The 20,744-nt window shown below is 48.5% G+C and overlaps 2 protein-coding genes across 2 annotated transcripts; one reads left to right on the plus strand and one right to left on the minus strand.

Moving 5' to 3' along the window:
- The first annotated feature begins 2,196 nt into the window (after positions 1-2,196).
- Positions 2,197-4,224, plus strand: MGAT2 (alpha-1,6-mannosyl-glycoprotein 2-beta-N-acetylglucosaminyltransferase). Its single transcript, XM_075031018.1, has one exon. The coding sequence runs from the start codon at positions 2,289-2,291 to the stop codon at positions 3,639-3,641; it is 1,353 nt and encodes a 450-aa protein (XP_074887119.1). The 5' UTR covers positions 2,197-2,288; the 3' UTR covers positions 3,642-4,224.
- Positions 4,225-5,349: 1,125 nt separating this feature from the next.
- DNAAF2 (dynein axonemal assembly factor 2) lies at positions 5,350-20,710 on the minus strand. The gene is made up of 3 exons (XM_075029429.1): positions 18,816-20,710; positions 8,745-8,891; positions 5,350-6,781 (listed from the first exon to the last, which is right to left on the minus strand). Exons 1-3 carry the CDS (start codon positions 20,487-20,489, stop codon positions 6,209-6,211), a joined length of 2,394 nt encoding a protein of 797 aa, XP_074885530.1. The 5' UTR covers positions 20,490-20,710; the 3' UTR covers positions 5,350-6,208.
- Between the last annotated feature and the right edge of the window lie 34 nt (positions 20,711-20,744).

Raw genomic sequence — 20,744 nt, forward strand, 5'->3', positions numbered from 1 at the left:
CTAGCTCATTTATTGTACTTGTGGGGAACTCTGTAGGGCCATTTATGTGGTGTTTCCTATTTGTAGCAACGTGATGCGACTGAATCAAACCAACTTTGTCGCAGAGCCCAGCCCCTCTCTTTTAAGGAGGGCTCTTTTTTTACTGCCTCGCTTGAAAACCACCAGTTGTGTCCAGGTGATGAGGAGAAACTTGCTGAGTTACACATAACTCAGCTGTGGTCAGCAAAGGTCGAGCTGTGAAACTGTCATTAAAAATGAGTCTTAAACATAGAAGCATCGCTCCGGTCCCTTCTGTTGCTGTTGTGCCCAAAAAGTTCAGTGTTTGCCTCGGACGATGCAGAGTCCAGTACTGCAGGGCTTAGCCTCAATCGGATTAAAGCAACTGATGGCTCTCGCCCGGAATTTGAGGATGCTGTCTAATGTCAGAGGCTTTTAAACGCAATTGAAACCTGTACTTAGCTGTTTCGTCTGGGGGGAAAAAGCCTTGACGGCAGATCTCAATTTGATACTCCTGAATGCTGCTGCAAGCCGGGCTAGCGGTAGATTGGATCATTCTTTCATTGGCCTGATTTTGCCGTGCCGATGCCGCTTCCCATTATCCCAGTGCTTTGCCATCTTTAATGTATTTATCCGTATGCTGCCTGTGTGATAGGGAAGCGCCGTTATCCCAGCTGGATGGCGTTTCAGTTGCTGGAGTTTTACCCACGGCTGTGGAAGATGTGAAATCTGGCTGTGTGGAGGCTGCCTTCTTGGGGCAAGAAATGCTTAAAATTACAGAAATGAGTATCGGTGTTAACCCAGAATAAAAAATAAACCACCCCCAAACCCGCGTGTATCAGTACCACCCTGCGCAGGAGGAGGAGGTGGTAGCAGCGTCCCGAAAATACCGCTGTAAGGGACGAGGGGCAGCGGAGACCCTCGTAAACGGGGCAGGGTGCTCGTGAAACACGGGGCCGCCGCTACAGGCAGACGGAGACGGTCAGAAATCCCTGCTGGGTACGGCCGGGACGTGCCGGGGCTGCCAGCGGCCACCAGCCCCAAACTGGGCTCGGGGACGGCCGTCAGGTTCGTAAAGCTTTTCGAAGGAAAACGGGGGCAATTTCCGCAAGGAGAAAGTGGAGCGGCGTGGGGCAGAGCTCTCCTCCTCCCATGGGTCCCACGAACCTGCGTGGGTGATGGTATTTGACCCTCGGGAGCATATTGCACAAAATCATCACCAAATTTCGCAACTGGCCCGTGCCCACCGAGGAGAGGGGCTGGGACACAAAGTACGGAACTACAAGAGTAATTCTTGCAATTATTTGTAATTGTAGAGTTATTGTAGATTATTCTTGTAATTTTAGAATGATTGTCGTTTTATAGTCTCCTAATTCTAGGGTGATTGTCATCTTATATTCTTGTAATTCTAGAAGTATTATGTGTTATTCCTGTGGTTGTGGAATTATTTGATTATGTGGTATTCCTGCAATTCTAGAATTACATTCTCACCTTATTCTTGCAATTCCGGAGTGATTTCAAAATGCGTCATTCTTGCCATTGCGGAGTTAGTTTCTCCTTATGTATTATTCTTGCAAATCTAGGATAAATTTGTTCTAGAATGATTTTCTCTTATTCGTGCAATCCTAGACTGAATTTCTTAATTTTGCCGTTCTAGAACGACTTTATCGCATTCGAATCCTAACGATTCTCTCTCAATCCTAGCACGACTTTGTTTCATTCTTGCAGTTCTAGACTGACTTTCTTTTGTATTATTCTTGCAAATCTAGACTTAAGCCTTTCTCTTCTTTTCTTCTTGCAAATCCAGGGCGCTTTATCTCCTCTCTTTCTTGCCATTCTGGAATGATTTCACCTTCCTCTCCCAAAGGCTTTTCCCCTGCTGATTTTTCCTTGCAGTTCCGCAGCGTCTCACCCCCGCCCCAAATCGGTTTGTACCTCCGTTTCTCCAGCACTCTTTGCCTAATTACGACACACACACACCCCCCCCCCCCCAATTACCGCTGTCCAATCACAGCACAGCTTTGCCAAGCATCCCTCCGGGGAAGGGGGGGGGGGGGGGGGGCACGAACGGGAGGCGGGCGGCGGCTGCGCGGTTCCCCACCGGCGGAAACGGCGAGGAGTGACGGCGGCGCCGACCAATGAAAAAGCGGCGGCGGTGCCGGCGGCGCCCTATGGCGTGCGGCGACGTGTGCGCGGTGGGGCGGCGGCGGCGCGCGCGCGCTGCCTGCGGGAGCGGCGGCGGCGGCGGCGGGAGGTCGGCGGGGAGCGGCGGCCGCCGCCGCCGGGGAAGGATGCGGCTGCGGATCTACAAGCGGAAGGTGTTGCTGCTGGCGCTGGCGCTGGCGGTCTGCGCGCTGGCGCTGTGGGGAAGCGGCGGCGGCGGCGGGCGGAGGCGGCAGCAGCAGCAGCAGCAGCAGCAGCAGCAGCAGCAACGGGGCGGTACCGGTAGCACCGGGGAGCCGCCGCGGGTCAGCGAACCGCCGCCGCGCCGCCCCGCCGTTATTAACGCTTCGGCTGCGTCTTTAGAGTCGCCGGTGCTGACCGAGAACGGGACGCTGAGTTACCGCTCGCTCGTTTACCGGTTGAACTTCGACCAACCGGTGCGGAACGCCGGGCGCTTCCCGGCGCGGTCCGCCGCCGCCGCCGACGTGGTGCTGGTGGTGCAGGTGCACGATCGAGCCGAGCACCTGCGGTTGCTGCTGGAGTCGCTGCGGCGGGCGGCGGGAGTGGAGAACGTGCTGCTGGTGCTGAGCCACGACCTGTGGGCCGAGGAGCTCAACCGGCTGGCGGCACGCGTGGACTTCTGCCCCGTCCTGCAGGTCTTCTTCCCCTTCAGCATCCAGCTCTACCCCCGCGAGTTCCCCGGCCACGACCCCCGCGACTGCCCCCGCGACGTGGGCAAGGCGGCCGCCCTGCGCCTGGGCTGCATCAACGCCGAGTACCCCGACTCCTTCGGGCACTACCGCGAAGCTCGCTTCTCCCAAACCAAGCACCACTGGTGGTGGAAGCTGCATTTCGTCTGGGAGCGGGTGCGGGCGCTGCGGGAGCACGCCGGGCCCGTCCTCTTCCTCGAGGAGGACCACTACCTGGCGCCCGACTTCTACCACGTCCTCAAAAAGCTCTGGGCCCTGCGCGAGCGGGAGTGCCCCGAGTGCCAGATCGTCTCCCTGGGCACCTACAGCCCCGTGCGCGGCGGCTTCGCCGGCCGCGCCGACAAGGTGGAGATGAAGACGTGGAAGTCCACCGAGCACAACATGGGCATGGCCTTCGGCAGAGACACCTACCAGAAGCTCATCGAGTGCACGGACGCCTTCTGCACCTACGATGACTACAACTGGGACTGGACTCTGCAGCACTTGACTGTCTCTTGTCTTCCAAAGTTCTGGAAAGTGCTGGTTCCCGAAATCCCCAGGATTTTTCACACGGGGGACTGCGGCATGCACCACAAGAAATCCTGCAGACCGTCCACCCAGAGTGCCAAAATCGACTCTCTCTTGAACAGCAACCAACAGTACCTGTTTCCCGAAACGATGAGTGTCAGTAAAAGGTACTCCATGGCACCCCTTTCCCCTCATGTGAAAAACGGAGGGTGGGGAGATATTAGGGACCACGAACTCTGTAAAAGTTACCGCAGACTTCAGTGAGGATCGTTCTCGCAGCCTTTTTCTCTTTGAGTTGTTCCATACTGTCTTTTACAGGCACACACGTGTATAAAAAGCATTTATGAGTTGGTTTCTGCTTTAATATGAATAAACATTCTTGTAAAAGGTGTCCCAAAATAGTAATCTTTCATGTTCGGCAACCACGTTTTGGAAACGGGTTACTTGCTGCTGCCGGGCCGCTCAGAGCAGCGTCGCAGCCCCTGCACAAAAAGTGACCGCTGCTGCGTTAACTGGGAGGAGGAGGAGGAGAAAACTTGTGTTTAAGTGCGTCTTCTCTGGTGCTTATGGTGCTCTGGTGTGGGGGTTTTCCCCCACTAGGGCGAGAACGGTGGCGCCAGGGGTGGTGAGCCGGGCTTCGCATGCCGCCTCCGCCGGCGGTACCGGCACCTCCTGCTGTCCCACCGGCCGTCCTGCCCGGGGTCACCTCATGCCCGATACCCGCGTCCCGGTTTGGTTCCGATGTGTTGATGAATATATGAAGGAAAAAAAAAAATCATTGTTTTTACTGCAATGTAGATAAATATACGATTTTTTTAGTTCTGCCAAAATAAAATTCAGTTGTTTTGTAATACCAGAGAAGTTCTTGATTGTCACAACAAGATGGTATCATCTCATGTTGCTAGAAAGAAAGTCGGGACTGGGGCAGGGGGGGGCCCATCTTTTCTTTAATCCAGAGGGCTGAACACATGCCATCACCCATTCTAGTAGTGTGCATTTAACTTCATTAAATTTGTAATGGTACTCATTAATTGAGGCAGAATAGAGTAACAAATGCATGGCATGACACCTCTTTTGTTTGGCTCAAAAAAAAGTTTGCTTTCAAATCAGTCATCTGCGTAAAGCAACCAGTAAAAAATACTGCTGTGTAATGGAAACACGCTGAACTGGAGCTGAAAGCCATGAACAGGAGAGAGCAGAGCTGTTCGTCAACATCTAACAGTTCCTCGCCTGTTTTAAGGCGAACTGTACGACTGCTTTAATGGCACTTGACTTTGAAGCAAACCTGGTAGCAGTAGCTCATAAGAAGCTTTTTGTAGAACAGAAGTACATTAGAGAAAGAAAACGCTACGCTAAGGTGACAGACATGGAATATTTAGAGGTAGATTTTCTACCAGATTTGGAGAAAAAACAACTTTGGTTTTTTAATTAGAGAAAATGGGGTCGGTGCTCTTAGGATGCTGGCTGCAACGGTTACGTGGAATGGAAAGGGTTGTGAATACATCAGTTAAATGCCCATTTGTGAGAGCGCCAAGTTTTGTGAAGTACTCAAAGTAGCATGCAGATGTTTATTTTGACCGCGACAAGATGCTCTTTTTTTCCAGGGGTAATTTAACTGCCACGATTTTGTACCGGGTTTGGTACTTGCTCCATTATCATAGTTTCACAAAGTCAGGGCTGGCACTGAAAAAGCTGTGCCTGCGCCTCAGCCCTTCCATACCCTCCACAAGGAACAGCACAGCTGTGTGACAGAGCTGACCGGGGTGAAACTGAACCCAGCAAACCACTTGCCTGCCTTTGGCTGGGTCGGTGCTGCGCTGGCACTGGCACAGAGGGTAGGGCAGATGCTTCTGGCAGCTGTGCCTTCCACTGAACTTACAAAAGTAAAGTTTACACCACGTACCCCCACTGCAAGCACTTGCTTTTAACAGAGAAATGTAAGAGTAATTCCAGAGCAGCTGTGAAAGAAGTCACATTTAACTTTCTTCTACAGCACCTTTGTGTCTTGTACAACTCAGAAATTATTTCAGAAGCAGCGAGAAAGGGAACTGAAAGTTTATTATTAGATCTGTTCTTTGGGTTATCGCACTTTAGAGAGATGAACCAGCAAAGAGCCTACTGAAGCTCATGGGGAACTGTTTTTGAAAAGTAGATCTAATCTGGATAAAGTGAATCCATTTTACAAATTGTAAATACTTAGTAGCAGACATGCAACAAGAGAGGATGTTTTTATTGTGCAATTGAATTTGTTCGGTTGACAGACTGGGGTATGTCTGGATGCTGCAGATCCGAAGTAATGTACTAGGATGGAATATATGGTATAAATGTTGATTATTTCTAGGAGACTAATTAGAACTTCTCCATGTAATTAGAAATTTCATTTGATTGCTGAAAATCACTCTAAGTCTAATCCTGCAGTTGTCACAAAATGAAAGGTTTGGAAAATGATGAATACTACTCATTTCTAGGTGGACTAAACACAGCAATTCCTGAAGGAGCCATTAAAAGAAGGATATATACAAATACTCCCTCTAACGTAGCAAGAGACTAAGTTATGTAAACGATAAAGATGCATTTTCCTCCAGGAGCTCAGATTTACCTTCAACTGCATCTTTCTTGTACGTAAAATTATTTCAGCCCATACATATGATTAGAAAACTCAGACCTACTAACTTCAAAAATTATTACCAATGTAACTATTCTGTCTTGACATGTAAACAAAACAGTTTCAGTAGGAACCTGTGTTCTACTCTTAGCCCTGAAGTCATAAACCAGCATGTGGATGTCGTGGTAAGCATCAAACAACAGAAGGAAATCCTAAAATAATTAAACTAGTCCAATTCATACAGCAAAGAATTCTGAAAGACAACCGGGCAGCGTGTTACGTGATCCCTAATGATCTGCACACTCCCATCCTGCGTGTTCACTTCTTGCAGGAGCGGGGAGGCTGGCCTGCTGTCCGGGCTGCGCTGGTTCCCTTGTGCTGACCTGGCGGGCGCAGCAGCTTCATCCCCTTCCGCTTTCGCCTGCCCCTCCAACAGAAGGCCTGCTTGTTTTCCAGAGTCTGTGGCCACAGCCGTTTCACTTACTGTGACGGCACTTTCTAAATCTGGTTCTTTTCTCCTAGATACGCCAGGAATCGCTGAACTGGTGTCAGAAGGTTCATGCTGCGAACAATGGTGTGAACTACAACCTACTTTTCCTATTGTTTCAGCTGTTGCAAAAGATGTGGAAGTTTTGTTGGTTTCTGCAGCATGTTCTCCTTTGGCTGTGTCAGCTGCAGTACAGTTTGTTTCTGCATTTGTTTGGGGGTAGTTGCCATTTGTCTTTTCAGTGAGATCTCCTCCTGAGCTGCTAAGCGTTTCTTCTTTTCCATCATGTTCAGAATGGACTGCTTCCTGCGGCTGTCAAGAAAATAAATGAATTGGTTTATAGTTGAAACAGACCAGGCACACAAAACTGCTGTAAAGACAGGCCAAGACACTTGTTTCTCCAACATCAACTTCCAGAAAGCCAAGTCAGTACCGTGCTGAGGTTTTCCTCATCTTGTACCGCACGTGGGAATGAGTGGCAGGGAGGTCGTTTGCCTCCCTAAGGTTTCCTCTGCAATAGGAAACGCTGCTGGGCAGCTGCCAAGCGGCCACAGCCTCCATCGCAATTAACAGCAGGGAAGACCAGCAAGTCACCACACCCAGGCTGTTTTCTAGAACTCGGGGGCCACAAAAATCGGCCAAGGAATCTAAATTCTCATTGAGAGAAGTGTGTTTTAACCTTGCAATTAGGGAAATTACCATCCTGTCGTATGTGGAAGGTGTAACTGGTAAGTGAGCTGTCTTTCTCAATCGGCCTAAGCAAGTTAATCCAGGAACTGCTGCGGTTTGCCTCAGGAGAGTACGAACTGTGAGACCCAGTGTTGTCTAAATAGCAGTTACCCAATTTCACCATTGCTTTCCTTTCTTGGGTACCAGAACATACACATCTGCTCTCCAACAATTTGAATTTTAAATTTTTATGTACAATTCACACTAGCTACAAAAGTTAAGCCTGTCAAGTAATGCTGAAGCCACTATCTTCAGGGTACACTCCTCGGTCCTCCAGCTTAGTTCCAGAGGTCGCATGCTTCATCTGAGCTTGCTTTCCAAGAAGCCATCTACACTTTAACTGTATCTGCAGTCTCCAGTTTATGGCCACAGAAGTAGCCTGATTGTCCCTGCATATTATCTTTCCTTTAAGACAAGTATTAAATTAATTTCTGATACAGTGTCTACCAAGAAATCCCAGTCGATTTGGGGGTCTTACCTCACATTTTCCTCTTTACAAAACTAACATATTGTTTGCTTCATCTGTCCATCTCCTATTTTGCAATGGGAGGTCATTTTAATCCTGTGGCAGACTTCAGAAACAGGCTACCTTGCATCCTTTATATAGACAGGGTGACTGAGGAAGAAGGGTAGCCTGAATGAGGCCTTAAACATTACAAGTAGTGAATTTGAGACCAGCGTTTAAGATGAATAGTCCCATATTTAATTACCTACACAACAGGAAACCACCAAGTATTCAAACACTTGGACCGAATAAAGATAACAAGACCCGATTCTTCACAGACAAAATCCCCAAGGTTTTCTCTACCTGTCCGAGAAGGCAGAGTGAAGCAGTGGCCATGACTGAGCACCCTCTGTCCATCTTAAGGAGCCCCTTCTGCTTCCTGCTCCCAGCAGCCAGGTTCTTTGCCTCTCCACTCCCTCCTGACCCCAAGTCCCTCCGCGTAAGTTCACTTCTGGTTACCAGACATCCAGAAAGGTGTCCATGCAAAAGACTGCATGCTTTAACTGTGGGCTCCAGTACACGAGCCCAAACTCTTGGGTATTTGAAGGATGTGGATTATTCACTACTTTATTTCCATTTTAAGAACATTCTGGGTTTTAGTCTGATGACATCTGCCAAGATTTGTTTGCAGCACGTTGTCATCAGCTCTGACCTGGAAGCACTTGGGGTCCCTCTGAATGAGGGATACCAGGTAGTTACCAAGTCATTTTTTTCTTTTAATACCAGTGAGAGATTTAGCGATTGCATGCCATGGTGTATTCCTGCAAGGAGAAAGTACTGTCTTTAATGATAGTGTTGCAATTCTCCATCTCCCAAATGAAATATAGGAGGTTTCAATCCCTTGGTCACATTAATTGGCACAAACACGAACCTATGCTTCTAAAAACTGATGTGTATACTTGCAAATACACCCTACACCACGGTCTTCCCGGCTATATCAAGACAAAACAGGAACAAAGCTGTTTCGCTCAGATTTGATATGATCTTGCTGAAGCACATAAATCAGTCAGCAATATGTGCTACTGCCAGAGAGATCCTTACCTTCAACCTGATTTGAATTCTGTCCTCAGTAACATCAAGCACTTCAATTAATGGCTGACTTTCCAGTGCTGATTGGGAGCAAAAGGGAGGGCGTAAAACAGTGCCTAGAAATCCAACGACGTTTTCTTCACTGACAAACAATCTTTCCTAAAGAAAAGAAAGAGCAGGTTATGTTCTTTTCATACTATACTTCAGTGGTACTGGAGCACAAAACTCACTGCAAACAAAGCCAGGACACTGATTCACAACACAAGTTTCACAGCACGCTCACATCTCGATGAAGAAATTCTGAGAAGTCCGACATTCAGAAGTAACAAGGTGAAATGAACGGAAGACCAGCACTTAGCTCATTTCGATTTAAAGTACAGATCTGCAGCATACACCAAGATAAAAGAAACATACGTTTTCTCTCTTTCGATACATCACCAATATATAGATTTAGACTCCTTCTGAGGAATGATTTCCACCAACATCATTCTGCCATCCTCAGCTGTCTTAACATCAGCAGGGTATTACGCTTTTACGGATTTGTTTCAGTGTCTTACTTTAGGAAAATGCAAATGCCTCCTTAGACTGTCACTGCAGGATCTTTGAACCCTCAGGCTTCGAGATCAGACCTTCTAAAGCAAAGGCTATGAAACATGCATGGCTATATCCGTTTCACATCCAACCACGGAGGCTTCTCAGATCTCCATTTAGGCAAGCGTAAATACCAGTTGGAAGAAATGGAGAGGTACCCACAGTTAAAGGCAGCAGTCTGGGACATGTTTTGAGGCTATTTATATGCAGGTCATAAACAATGTGAAACACGTTGCTACAGGTTTAAAGATTTAAATCAGTTACAGGTAATTAAAGGTCCTAAAATATGTCCTAGAGGGGCTGTTTCATAAGAACTGCAGAGCTTTCCCTGCCCTCATGTTCTTCCTAAATCATCTGCTGTAGGCTGCGGGTAGGGACAGATGTTGGCATGATAAAAATCGTCTACCCTAGAGGACTATTCTTACGTTCTGTGAATTACCTTTCCTGTTTAACAACAAACTGCTTAATTGGAAATCGCATGGAAAAGTCGCAAACCTTCTACTTTAAGTCATACTTCTAAATTTCTTGGTCCAGTTCTATCCTCTTGTCAACCCAATGAAAGTTAAACTCAATTATCACTGACATCTTGCGGACTGAGAAGCAAAAAGGCAATTCTGCACATTTTTGGCCCCCTGTGGATGTAGCCTTATGCACAGCCAGATGCCACACTGTGTCTAACGTACGAAATTTAACTGTCATCCTAAAAAAATAATTCTGTACGGGAAAAATAAAAATCATCCTATTTTTTCACTTTTAAAATTAGAAATTGCAATATGGAAAGTCGTAACATACCTATTGCTGGTTTTCAAAACCAGAGGGTTGCATTCATTTTCTATCCAGAAAGACTACAGTCCAGGCAAACATCCAACATCGGCTGCTGAGACAGTTTGTGAAAAAATTAAACTACAGCAGGGTTGCCCTGACAGAAAGCCCTCTAGTAACATACCTACTTTTGCATTTTTGTATACAAAGCCTAAAGTACTTATTCCCTCATGTTGCTTCCTTTCTTGCCTGCCAGAGAGGGACCCTGCCAGTGCTTCAGGCTTGGAGAAATAGTCTGCAGAGTTCAAGAGAAGGTGTCAAGAGTAAAGAAACAAGGCAGGGAGTACAGACACAAAAATCTGTGCAGCGCCGAAACTCCCACAAGCTCATGAACTAGGTCACTGGCAAGGCCTTGGGCAGCACAGGAGATACATTCCCACCTCCGCCAAGCATCGCTTTGCCCACGCATCACAGACGGAACGGCTCAACTTCCCTTCTGCGGGGTTTTCAGCATGCTGCCGAGCACAATGGCGGTTCAGCCCATCCTGGTATCCTGCCTTTGCTTCGAAGGAGAGTGCAGCAAAGCACCCTCTGCTCCAGCACGACAACTCTCCTCACCCAGCTAAGAAACTTAACTCACCTGCCAGTAATTCGCCTTGAGCTGACACCCCCACTCCTTTGCACCCCACATTTTCATTTTAAGAGCAAGAACATTTTCCTAAAAGCTGGAGACTTGCAATTTGAGCGAGGATAAAAAAAGAGACTAGTGCTTGTTGCTGTTTTTCCTCCAAAATAACTGCTACAAGATCTCCACATCTCAATACCCTTTTGGGAAAAGAACCACCGTGGGTTTTGGGTGTCAGCAATCTTGCTTCAATTCTCTGCTTTCTCCTGGACTGCTATGACTGTGAGCAAGTTTCTGCCTCCATTTTTCCTATATAAAATGGGGAAAACAATCTTTTTTCCCTCTGAACCTGCATTTGTTTTGTCTAGTAAGAGCATAAGCCTTTTGTAAAAGGACTCTCTTACTGTGCATTTGTGCTCTGAAAGTTGGTGCCTGACCTTGCTCGTGTCCATAAGCAGCATAACAACAAAAAGAAACCACAGGTGCAGGAATCGGGAGAGGAGATGCTTGAAAAGCCAACACGTAAGGAAAAGTTTTCTGTTATGTCAACATACAGCAAATCACATCCTTAGATCACTTTGTCTGAAGTGACTTTAACCACAGGGACACTTGCAGACGCTACAGAGCCATTGCCTCCGAAGTCAGCACTGTGGAGAAACAGCAGCAGCAGCAAAGGCAGCGTTCTGCCACGGGGCTCAGCACCCACCGTCCCAGGAAACGCAGGAACCATTTCACAGAAGCATTTCTGAAATAGCAGCAGACAGTTTACACACAACAAAGCAAAGGTACAACAAAGAAAACTGGGAGGACCCTCAGGAGAGAATGTGAGCTTGAGAGAGCTCCGTATGGAAACTGCCTCCCCAGGTCAGGGGTGCAAGTGCCAGCACTGCCCGTGAACCATGGCTATGAGAAGGAAGTGACAGCTGTTCATCCCCAATGCAAATACGACTTTGCACTTTGGCAACAAACCCAATAAATCTTTCTGAAGATTTCCTTCCTCATTAAAAGCAAAATAATTTGTTTTCTTCACAGAAAATACTGCTAAAAAAGAAAAACTGAATGAAAGGTCTATTGGTCGGTACTTTACAGGAGGATAAAAAGTAACTGCTTGTGACAACGTTCCTATCATTTTGACTAATTACTATAAACCAATTTGACCAGATTTCATACCAGCTCGACACCGTACTCCCAGAACACTACACTTACATTTCAAGTAAGTATTTAAAATTTTAACACAGCACTACCCAGCAGCCTGCCATAAATCACGGTACCTTGTGCTGTACGCACAAGCAATGCTGTTTGTTACCAATATAATGATTATCATTAGCCTGTTCAGACAGACAGCGACTGTAATTCAGACTTTGCATTCACGGTGAGTATACGCTGAGGCATTTATATTACTGCAGATGTTATCAAAGCACAGACCTTGGCAAAAAATGATTCAGGAATTTATTTTAAAGCCTATTATTTGCTCTGGCTTGGAAGAACAGCAAAGGACAACCATCTGCAGATCATTTCAATGACCCTGTAAAATAATTCTTCAGTTTAAACAGTTTATTTTCTGATATTTATGATATTCTCTTAGCAACTTAGAATTAAATTTGTTTTTCCCTGCACATACTGTCATCTGCTGTTTGGTACACATTTGTTTTTCCTATGACTAAACTGAGACCAAATTAACATAAACGTTAGCAGGAATGACTTTGGTTTCTAGAACACTTCATCATTCAAAACCGTCCTTGTATCGCACAGCACTGACAGCGCATAGCGGCAGCGGCTGCAACACCGGCAGACACAGCACAAAGCCGGTCCTCCCCCGGCTGCCCTTAGCGCTCAAACAGTTTGTTCTGCATTGCTTTATCCACACTCGTAGCCAGTTACCATCCAGAGTTACCTCCCATGCAGGCTGCAATAGTTTTAAAAGTGGGACAGATTTCAGGCTTAAATGATTTGCATGTCTTCTGTAATGAGAAGCTGATGCAAATACAAAAAGGGACTTGGATCTAGGCATCTCCTGGCCTCTCGGTTTGTAGGGTCCCATTGCAAACTAGCTCGACATGAGAATTTGAAGCTCAAAGTTTTGGTGAATGAAAGTACCTGTACTGGGGGTGAAAACTTTATTATGAGGTATTCATGACTGCAAAGATTAAACAGCTCAAAAGAAGCTTTCATGAGCTTAATCTGTAGGTAAATAACATTTCATGACATAACTGTTTTGTGTAAGTACATTATTCCCATAATGCATCTACCAACTAAAGGCTATTCAGAAATTAGTTGGTTTTATAGCAGAAGCAAACCAATTATGTTTCTTAATGTAGTTTGGGTAAGAGATTACTTTGAAAAAAATCAAACAGTAAGTTTCCTCTGTTCTCCTTTTCTGTCCTCCTCTGACCTCCCAAAAAACTTGCCAAGAGTCCTGAAATGCTGAGCACAGAATTAACTGAACCAAAAATAAACTGTTGTAGGATTAAGCACAACAGTCCTAGTTTCTAGCATCATCTTCTAAGAAGTGACCCCTAACTATTATATTAACTCTTTATAGTAGCTTGGAAGTTGAAAATTATAACCCTGACTTTCAAAGAAAGCATGTAACACAACTCAAAATAGTTTGGAAATAAGGGCAAAACCTAGATGCAGCAGTACAGCTAGTCGGACTGCCCGAGCCAGCTGAGACCCAGCACCTCTGTTTGGACGTGGGAGCATACCGCAGCACCCATTCAGCTCTCCCGTACAGATTTCTCCCTGAAAGGTGACATAGGCTTAAAATGACAATGCATCTTATACTTCCCAACACAGGTCTCTAGGTTTCGTGCTTGGCTGACTCTCAAACCAAGAAATACATTTATCCACAAGAGCCCTAATTCTGAGATCAGCGAGCACAAAGACAGCCCCAGCACAGCCCCAGGCAGCATGCCCACGGGAACACTTCTAGCCCACAGCCTTTTCCACACACCCTCAGTGCCGGGAGCATCATACCTCTGCCACCCACAGATGACTTCTTTTCCAGGAAATACATGGCTGGAGAGCACGGGATCTGCCTGGGCACAATAGACCTGACAGCACATACAAGACAAGTACTGTGTTCAATGAGATAACGAGAAGATTAATTACAAAGACTGACAGTCCCTCTGTTGTAAAGGCAAGTAAAAATAATATTGTTCCCATGGGGTTTTTTGTGTAAACAGGTCATAGCGTGTGCTTGTCTTGGAGGAGCTGCCCCACGGCATACCTGTTGCCAAAGCAGAAGACCCAAGTCCAGGGGTTAGAAAACAACACGTGACAGTCGGTGCGTGCAGCGAGCAGAGGTCACAGGGCTTCAGTGTTATTTACCAGCTGCTTTCTGAAGGAAAAAGCAACAAAGGCTTCAAAAGGATCCTCTTCACAAGGCGCTGGTGGCTGTGCCAAGCAGAAAAATCACACCTCTTTTTTTAAGCTCAGTAACACACCCATCTAGTTCTCCATGAAGGCATCAACACTCACACATAAGTTCAAGCTTTTGTATCGCTATGCAATTCCCTTTTAGATAGCCATGTGAAGTAATCCTCACAAACAGCATAACTCATGCTTAGTTCCAACCATGAACTAATCAGGAATGTTCAGTGTAATATTTTTCATACTGTAAAAGTTAAAAAAACATAATCTCAGTGCATAGTAAAGCACAGGAAACACTGCTCCCTGCTGTTCCCTGGAACCCCATGGGGGTTTACGTGAGTTAAATCTTAATATTCTCCATGACAGAACATGGGCTTTTATTACAAAAGGGATGGGCTAACTGCAGAGATTCCCTCCCCAGCGAGGGGGACCGCAGGAGGGAAGCACTGACCAGTAGAGTGAGCACACATCCGCTGAACAAACTCATTTCAGTCCACCAAGAAGGGCAGGAAGGGTGTGGATCAGCATGAAAGGGAATTACTACTTTAACCAGTCTTTTTCTAATCACATGAAAATGAGCACACATGACCCAAAAACTGCAGGCAGAATTAATTATCTACCAAACATGTTTCACACGCTAGTATAACTGAGCCTCCAAGTCTCAGTAGTTCAGATATACCTACCAGAAAACTGGTTTTTATTTCTGTTAGGAACTGAGCATTTAACCCCAGGAGACCAAACATTAAAAAGACATGCTTTACAAAGGCATGATTTCCATAATTGCCCAATTCCAGCTCTGCCATAAACCAGGACATTCTGGGACATGTTGTTCTCAGAAACCTTGCCTGGCAAGCTTACAAATTTTATTAATGGTTATTTAACTCTCAACCATTCTTTTTTCATCATTTACTCCCCAGGCTCTGTTGTCTTAAAATGAAGGGGAACTCTCTGGTGCAGGAGTTTCCTAGGCCTGAGCTCCCAGGATTTAAACAAATGGAAGCAAGAGATGTAGAAGGTATTAGCAGATGAACTGCGACAAAGAGTAACGGAGGGAGCACAGCCCACAGCTGGTCCTTCTAGGCAAAGAGCAGACGGTGACTCTGGCAGCGGGGAAGCCAGGCAACTTCCTCACGTCATGGGGGAAGCCAGGCAACTTCCTCACGTCATGAGTCTCTATTGCCCTGGAAAAACAGGGCCTGGAGCAAGCCCTGCAGAAAGATCAACACCGTGTGGTCTCTGCTACAGTGATCGAGCACAAGGCCAGTGACAAAAGATAACTTTTTAAACCCCTGGAATACATGACCCTGGTCCATGAAGCCCAAAGTTACGGAATTTTTATTTTTATAGTATTTCTGCTCACCGTAACAAGTGTGTGGCCATTACGGTTTAGCCAAGGAGCGAAACTACTCAGAGACAAAGAGAAACAATGACTGCAACTGCTGATAAGAAGTTAGGGCTCAGAGTCAGCAGAGAGCTGACCACCTATTGTATGGGAAAGCAGTGAAACCGACGCAACATCAAGAGCTATCAAATGAAGGAATACTTGCAATGACACAGTTAAAGTCCAGGGAGGACTACTGCACTGTAAAGACTTGCTGAAAATAAGCACTTGCTGGGGTGGGAATTCAGACTGCTCAGCATCTATGGAAACTGAGCTCTAAATATATCATCTTTCAGCACAGGGATTCAAACACATCTGACTACAAAAGGAAAACCAGTCCTTGAAATTCTGTTTCAAGAATGGTATCCTAAGGATGAGCTCAACTCATTCTTCTACCAATATCTGTATCAGACCAATTTCCAACAAGAAAAGAGGCCAATGCGATAACAGGAACATCACAAGCACACAAGGCAGGGCTGTGCAATTACTGGCACACCGTTATCGTACATGTTGATCTGGGCAGAGGCGCACAGGCAATCAAAATCAAGCGATAGGCACTGCACTACATCATAGTCCAGGGACGAGGCTGCCGACGACATGCATTCTGCTCATGCGGTGAACAATTACCGTAACGCGTTTTCCTGGCTGTTTGGCAAATTAATGGGAGACAATTACGCAGGCAGCCTAACAGGGTACTGTAACAGCCACCGTGGCGCGAGCTATCGGCGAGTTGGGCAGATTTCTGAAGTAACTAACCCAGTGAGGAATCTGTTCCCTGAAACATCACAGAAAACCGTGGTCTCCAGTAAGAAACAACTTCCCAGAAGACAGCAGAGTAGGAATTTCCCATCTGTAAAAAACACTGGCCTCTTCTTTCACCACACACTATCCTCTGGCAATGCTACTGTGGAAGAAGACGACAGCAGCGTGACTGGGAGGTGCAGGATAAAACTCCTGCTTGCCTAGGCCACAGAAAGCTCCCTGAAGTGATTAAACAGGGAGCTGCTACTGTGCGCATTCCTAAAACACTCTTCTATGACAGATGCAACTCCTAGCAGATCTCAATGCAAGAACCGTAGTTCTGATTTATAGAAAGAGATTCAAAGCAGAAAAACACCAGAGATGACAGCAGACAAATTGAAGAAATCAACATATATAGAAGAGAAGCTACCACGAGCTAATAGTTAATGCACAGATGACAGCATACAATAGTAGCTCTAATTAAATATTAATTTTTCTCACTTCACTCTAGCTGAATGCCGCTATCAGCGCTGGCACAGGCACTTTTGGGAAATAGCACAGTTAAAAAAAAAGCAAACAGAACAAATGACTTCAGATTATTTCAGCCACTTCAATTTGCAGGCCCGGTATCCAAAAGGACTGCACCCCAGAAGAAATAAATCTTTTTTAGCCTGCTACATGAATGAATGGCTGGGAGGCCTATGTATGACTAATGACCAATCGCCTCCTCCTCCTACTCCACCCAAACCATTTTGCAATATATAATAAATTCAGCACATTCAAAGATTTTTTTAACTCACAAAACGTTAATATTGACAAAAACCCTATTACTGCATGCCCTTTTAACAACTTTGAATTAAAAGGTGTTCCCCCAATCATAATAACTAATGCACACACCAAACACTTTCAATCATGAGACTGAGATCAAAGCGTGCAGTAATGTCCATCAATCACAGCACTAAAGAGATACTGCAGCAGAATTTCCTGTTCCCAAACTGAATTTTCAGCTATATCCCCACGCAGAGTCACAGAAAGCTGTTGTTATCCCTTAAAAGCTGCATTTAGGCCTGCATGCCATAAAACAAGGAAGCACACGCACACACACCACGGCACATGATGGAAGATATTCAGACTATCCGAAAAAGCGGATAAAATGCCAGTAGTTCCTACCCCATGCCTTCTGTACCTATACAGAAAACAGGCAGTAGTTTGCACGATGGCTTATTTGATATTATCACATTGGCACTGATTAACAGTAGCGCCGAATGTGCCGTGGCCCCACTCGCACAGACTTGCAGGCTCCTGCTCCGGTAAAAGCGAAGGAAATGCACTGCAAACAGTTCAGCGTAGGTGGTTCTCAATAAATTCATCATCTTTGATACTTACCCAAAATGATCAGCCCCTCCTTCAAATGAGTTGCTATTACAGAAAAGGTATGCAGCCTGCTAAATGGGAAATAAAACTTGAAGATTCAGCTGCACATATACTAATTGGATAAATATCTTTCAGAATCATGCAGTATTTTCTAATTGTAGGGATGGAGCAATTAAGATACTCCAAGCCACCATCCCAGTGGATATACTTTAAGCCTGCCAGCTTTCTGGACTTGCACTCCCATGGTACGTGATCCAAACTGAAGGATTTTATTGTTCTAAAATAAAGACGAACTCCAAATCACACGGCTGAAATGTTACACAAGAATTGTGCAGTCTTAATCCCTGCTCATGACAACTTGTTTGAAACTCTGAGCTCACAGAATAACGTAGTTCTCCACAAAACTTGTGCGAGTGCTTCTTGACATCAAGAGTGCCTCAAAGTGAGCATCCCTTTGCGGGGACAGTGCCAGTTCCCAGCAGGCACTGTCAGCCCGATGCAGCACACATGCCAACCTCCTCCCGCCACAGGCAGCATCACTGCCTAACGACCCATAGAATAAAAAAACATCTCAACTAGCATCATACTCAGACCAGTAAGAAGAGAAGATGAAGAACTAGCCCAGCAAAATGGCAATCAACATTGCAGCAGTTCACAGCTGCAGTTTGCTGTACTACTGTGGTTGAACTAATGGGTGTTCCTGCAGCTGTAAATGGGAGTTCTGTCCTGAAATACAGACACAGGTATACGCCACTCACATGCCTGCATTTCATGACACTGTATGCATGTGTGTGTACATCTGGTGTATTATAAACGTCTCCTTCTTTCACGTGAATAGGCTGCATAAGCAATTTACACAGCCTTAAAGGCTAATGTTAAGAACATAGGGCAGGCTCTGTTTTCACTCATCATCAGAATTTCCCTTAAAAAAAAATCAGCACAGGAGGCAAAAGTCATTTCAATTCCAAGAATGAAGATATCAGCTCCATGACGTGACCTTTGTACTGCTCGTACAAGACTAGCACTCATTAGGTCATTCCACTTACATCCGGTAACAGCTCTCCTAGGGAAGCTGCTTCCGTCACTACCAACATCTTCTGAACTCAGACTGATAACCTAACAGCTCCCCAAGACATCATTCATGAACGAATCCAAACAACAGAAGTCACACACCGCAGTGAAGCGGTGGCATTCTGGGAAGCGTGACGCACCAACCCTGCCCTTTTGAAGCCGTTACCTGCAGAGCTGAGGCGTCAAGGCCGAAGCAGAACTTCTCCCAGGGCCCGGTGCTGTCAGGGGCCTTGGCAAGCCCGACGGCAGCGTTGTGGGCAGACACACTAATGCTGGTCTCGGGGGACGCCAGCCTGTTTGCGGGAGGAAACTGTAAGAAGAGGGCATAGGCGCCACTGTCACTGGAGAAGCGGAGGCTGTAATGGTTCATGCCCACATCCCCGCTGAGGCTCTGGGGCTGGATGCCGGGCACATGCAGGAGCAGGGTGAGGGAGGCCTCATCCTGCCGGCACTGGAAAGGAGGACACACGGCGGCCTCGGGGCTGCCGGAGCCCCGGGGAAGAGCCATCTCACCGGGGCTGCCCTCTGCCGCCGGCGGGACCGGGCTCTCGAGAGGGGACGGAGGGAGATCCTCGCCGAGGCCGCAGAGCGCGGCCGGCTCGGGGCTGGCGCTCGAAACGGGGGAAGCGGCGCCGGAGCGGGGCGGTGGCGGGTCGCTGCCCGCGGGTGGCTCAGCAGGCTCCCCACCGCCGCCGCCGCCGCCCTCGGGACCCGGGGGAGGAGCGGCCCCGCCGCCCGCCTCAGCCTCCGGCGCCTCGCCGAGCCCCTCCGCAGCGGGTTCGGCCTCCTCCAGCCGCTGCCCGCCCGGGCCTAGCGGTTCCTGCGGGCCGGGCCGCGGCACCACGGGCAGCGTGACCAAGAGATGCCGCTGGGCCTTGTTGAATGCGGCCCGCCCGCGGTTCTCGTCCACGTCGTAGGGGAGGCGGAGGCGCAGGCGGTAGGCGGGACGCTGCGAATCGAGGCGCAGCTCCCGGCCGCGGATCTCCAGGGCGGCTTGGGCGGCGGAGCTCAGCAGCGGCAGCTCCACCGTCACCACCAGCTCCCGCGGCACCGGGCTAGGCGCCGAATCGCGGCAACACCGGTAGTCTTGCAGGTCCACGTAGGAGCGGTGGCGGATGCTCCAGCGCGGCGTGGTGGGGCCGGGGGGCCGGGCCGACGAGGCGGGGGGACCGGCGGGCGGCGGGGCGGCGGGCGGATAGGGGAAGGGCGGCAGCGGTGAGTCGTCGGCGGCGGGCGGCGGAGCGGCGCCGGGCAGCGGGGTGCGGATGACGGGCGCCTGCGGGACGCCCTTGTACTTGGTGCCGCGGAGGACGGCGGCGTTGGCGCGGTCGAGCTGCACGGAGCAATGGCGCTCCACGGCCTCCAGCGCCGTGTCGCTGAGCAGGCGGCGGAAGCGGGCGTTGCGGGCGGCCAGGCGGAGGGCCGCCGGGTGGAAAACCACGTCGTAGACCAGGCGGCGGCGGCCGCCGCGGCCTAACTCTTCGCGGCCCGGCGCCAGGCTGTAGGGTAGGGTCCAGCGGTGGCCGCCGGGCTCGGCGCGGGCCTGAGGCGGGCCGACCTGCGGGTTGCTGCAGACGTTGAGGTAGCAGCGGCGGGAGCCGGCCTGGCTGGTGCGCAGCACGTAGCCCGCCGCGGGGTGGACGAAGCGCACCTCCACGCCGCGTTCCCTCTCCAGGGCCGCCACCTCTTCCTCGTACAACCGACGTTGCTCCGGGTCGGCCAGCTCCGCCGCGTAGTCGGCGAAGAGCGCCTGGAACTGCTTGTCGCGGAAGGCCCGGTGGAGCCGCTCCGCCTCCTCGGCGCTGAGCTCCAGCTCTTCCAGCCGCCCCGCGCCCGCCATGGCTCCGGCCCGGCCCGACCGCTTCTCGTTGCTGTGGAGACGCCAAACAAGATGGCGGCTGCGGCCCGGCCGGGCTCGTTGCTATGGTGACAGTAAACAAGATGGCGCGCCTGACCCTTCCGGCCAGTTGCTATGGATACGCTAAACAACATGGCGGGCTCTTTCCCTGGTGGTCTTCCTCAGAGCCGAGTCCTCTCCACTTCAGAGCCCTCCCTCCTCGCTCAGCCTTTCCCCTCAGCGGCGGCTCTCAGCCCT

This window comes from Buteo buteo, chromosome 6 (genome assembly GCF_964188355.1).
Source record: "Buteo buteo chromosome 6, bButBut1.hap1.1, whole genome shotgun sequence".
NCBI lineage: Eukaryota > Metazoa > Chordata > Aves > Accipitriformes > Accipitridae > Buteo > Buteo buteo.

Excerpts from the sequence above, each read along its gene's own strand:
- DNAAF2 (XM_075029429.1), bottom strand. The coding sequence starts at position 20,489 with ATGGCGGGCGCGGGGCGGCTGGAAGAGCTGGAGCTCAGCGCCGAGGAG. Across the intron at positions 8,892-18,815 it reads TTGACGCCTCAGCTCTGCAG|GAAAGATTGTTTGTCAGTGA; the intron begins GTAACGGCTTCA and ends TCTTTTCTTTAG. Across the intron at positions 6,782-8,744 it reads GAATTCAAATCAGGTTGAAG|CCGCAGGAAGCAGTCCATTC; the intron begins GTAAGGATCTCT and ends TTTTCTTGACAG.
- MGAT2 (XM_075031018.1), top strand. The coding sequence starts at position 2,289 with ATGCGGCTGCGGATCTACAAGCGGAAGGTGTTGCTGCTGGCGCTGGCG.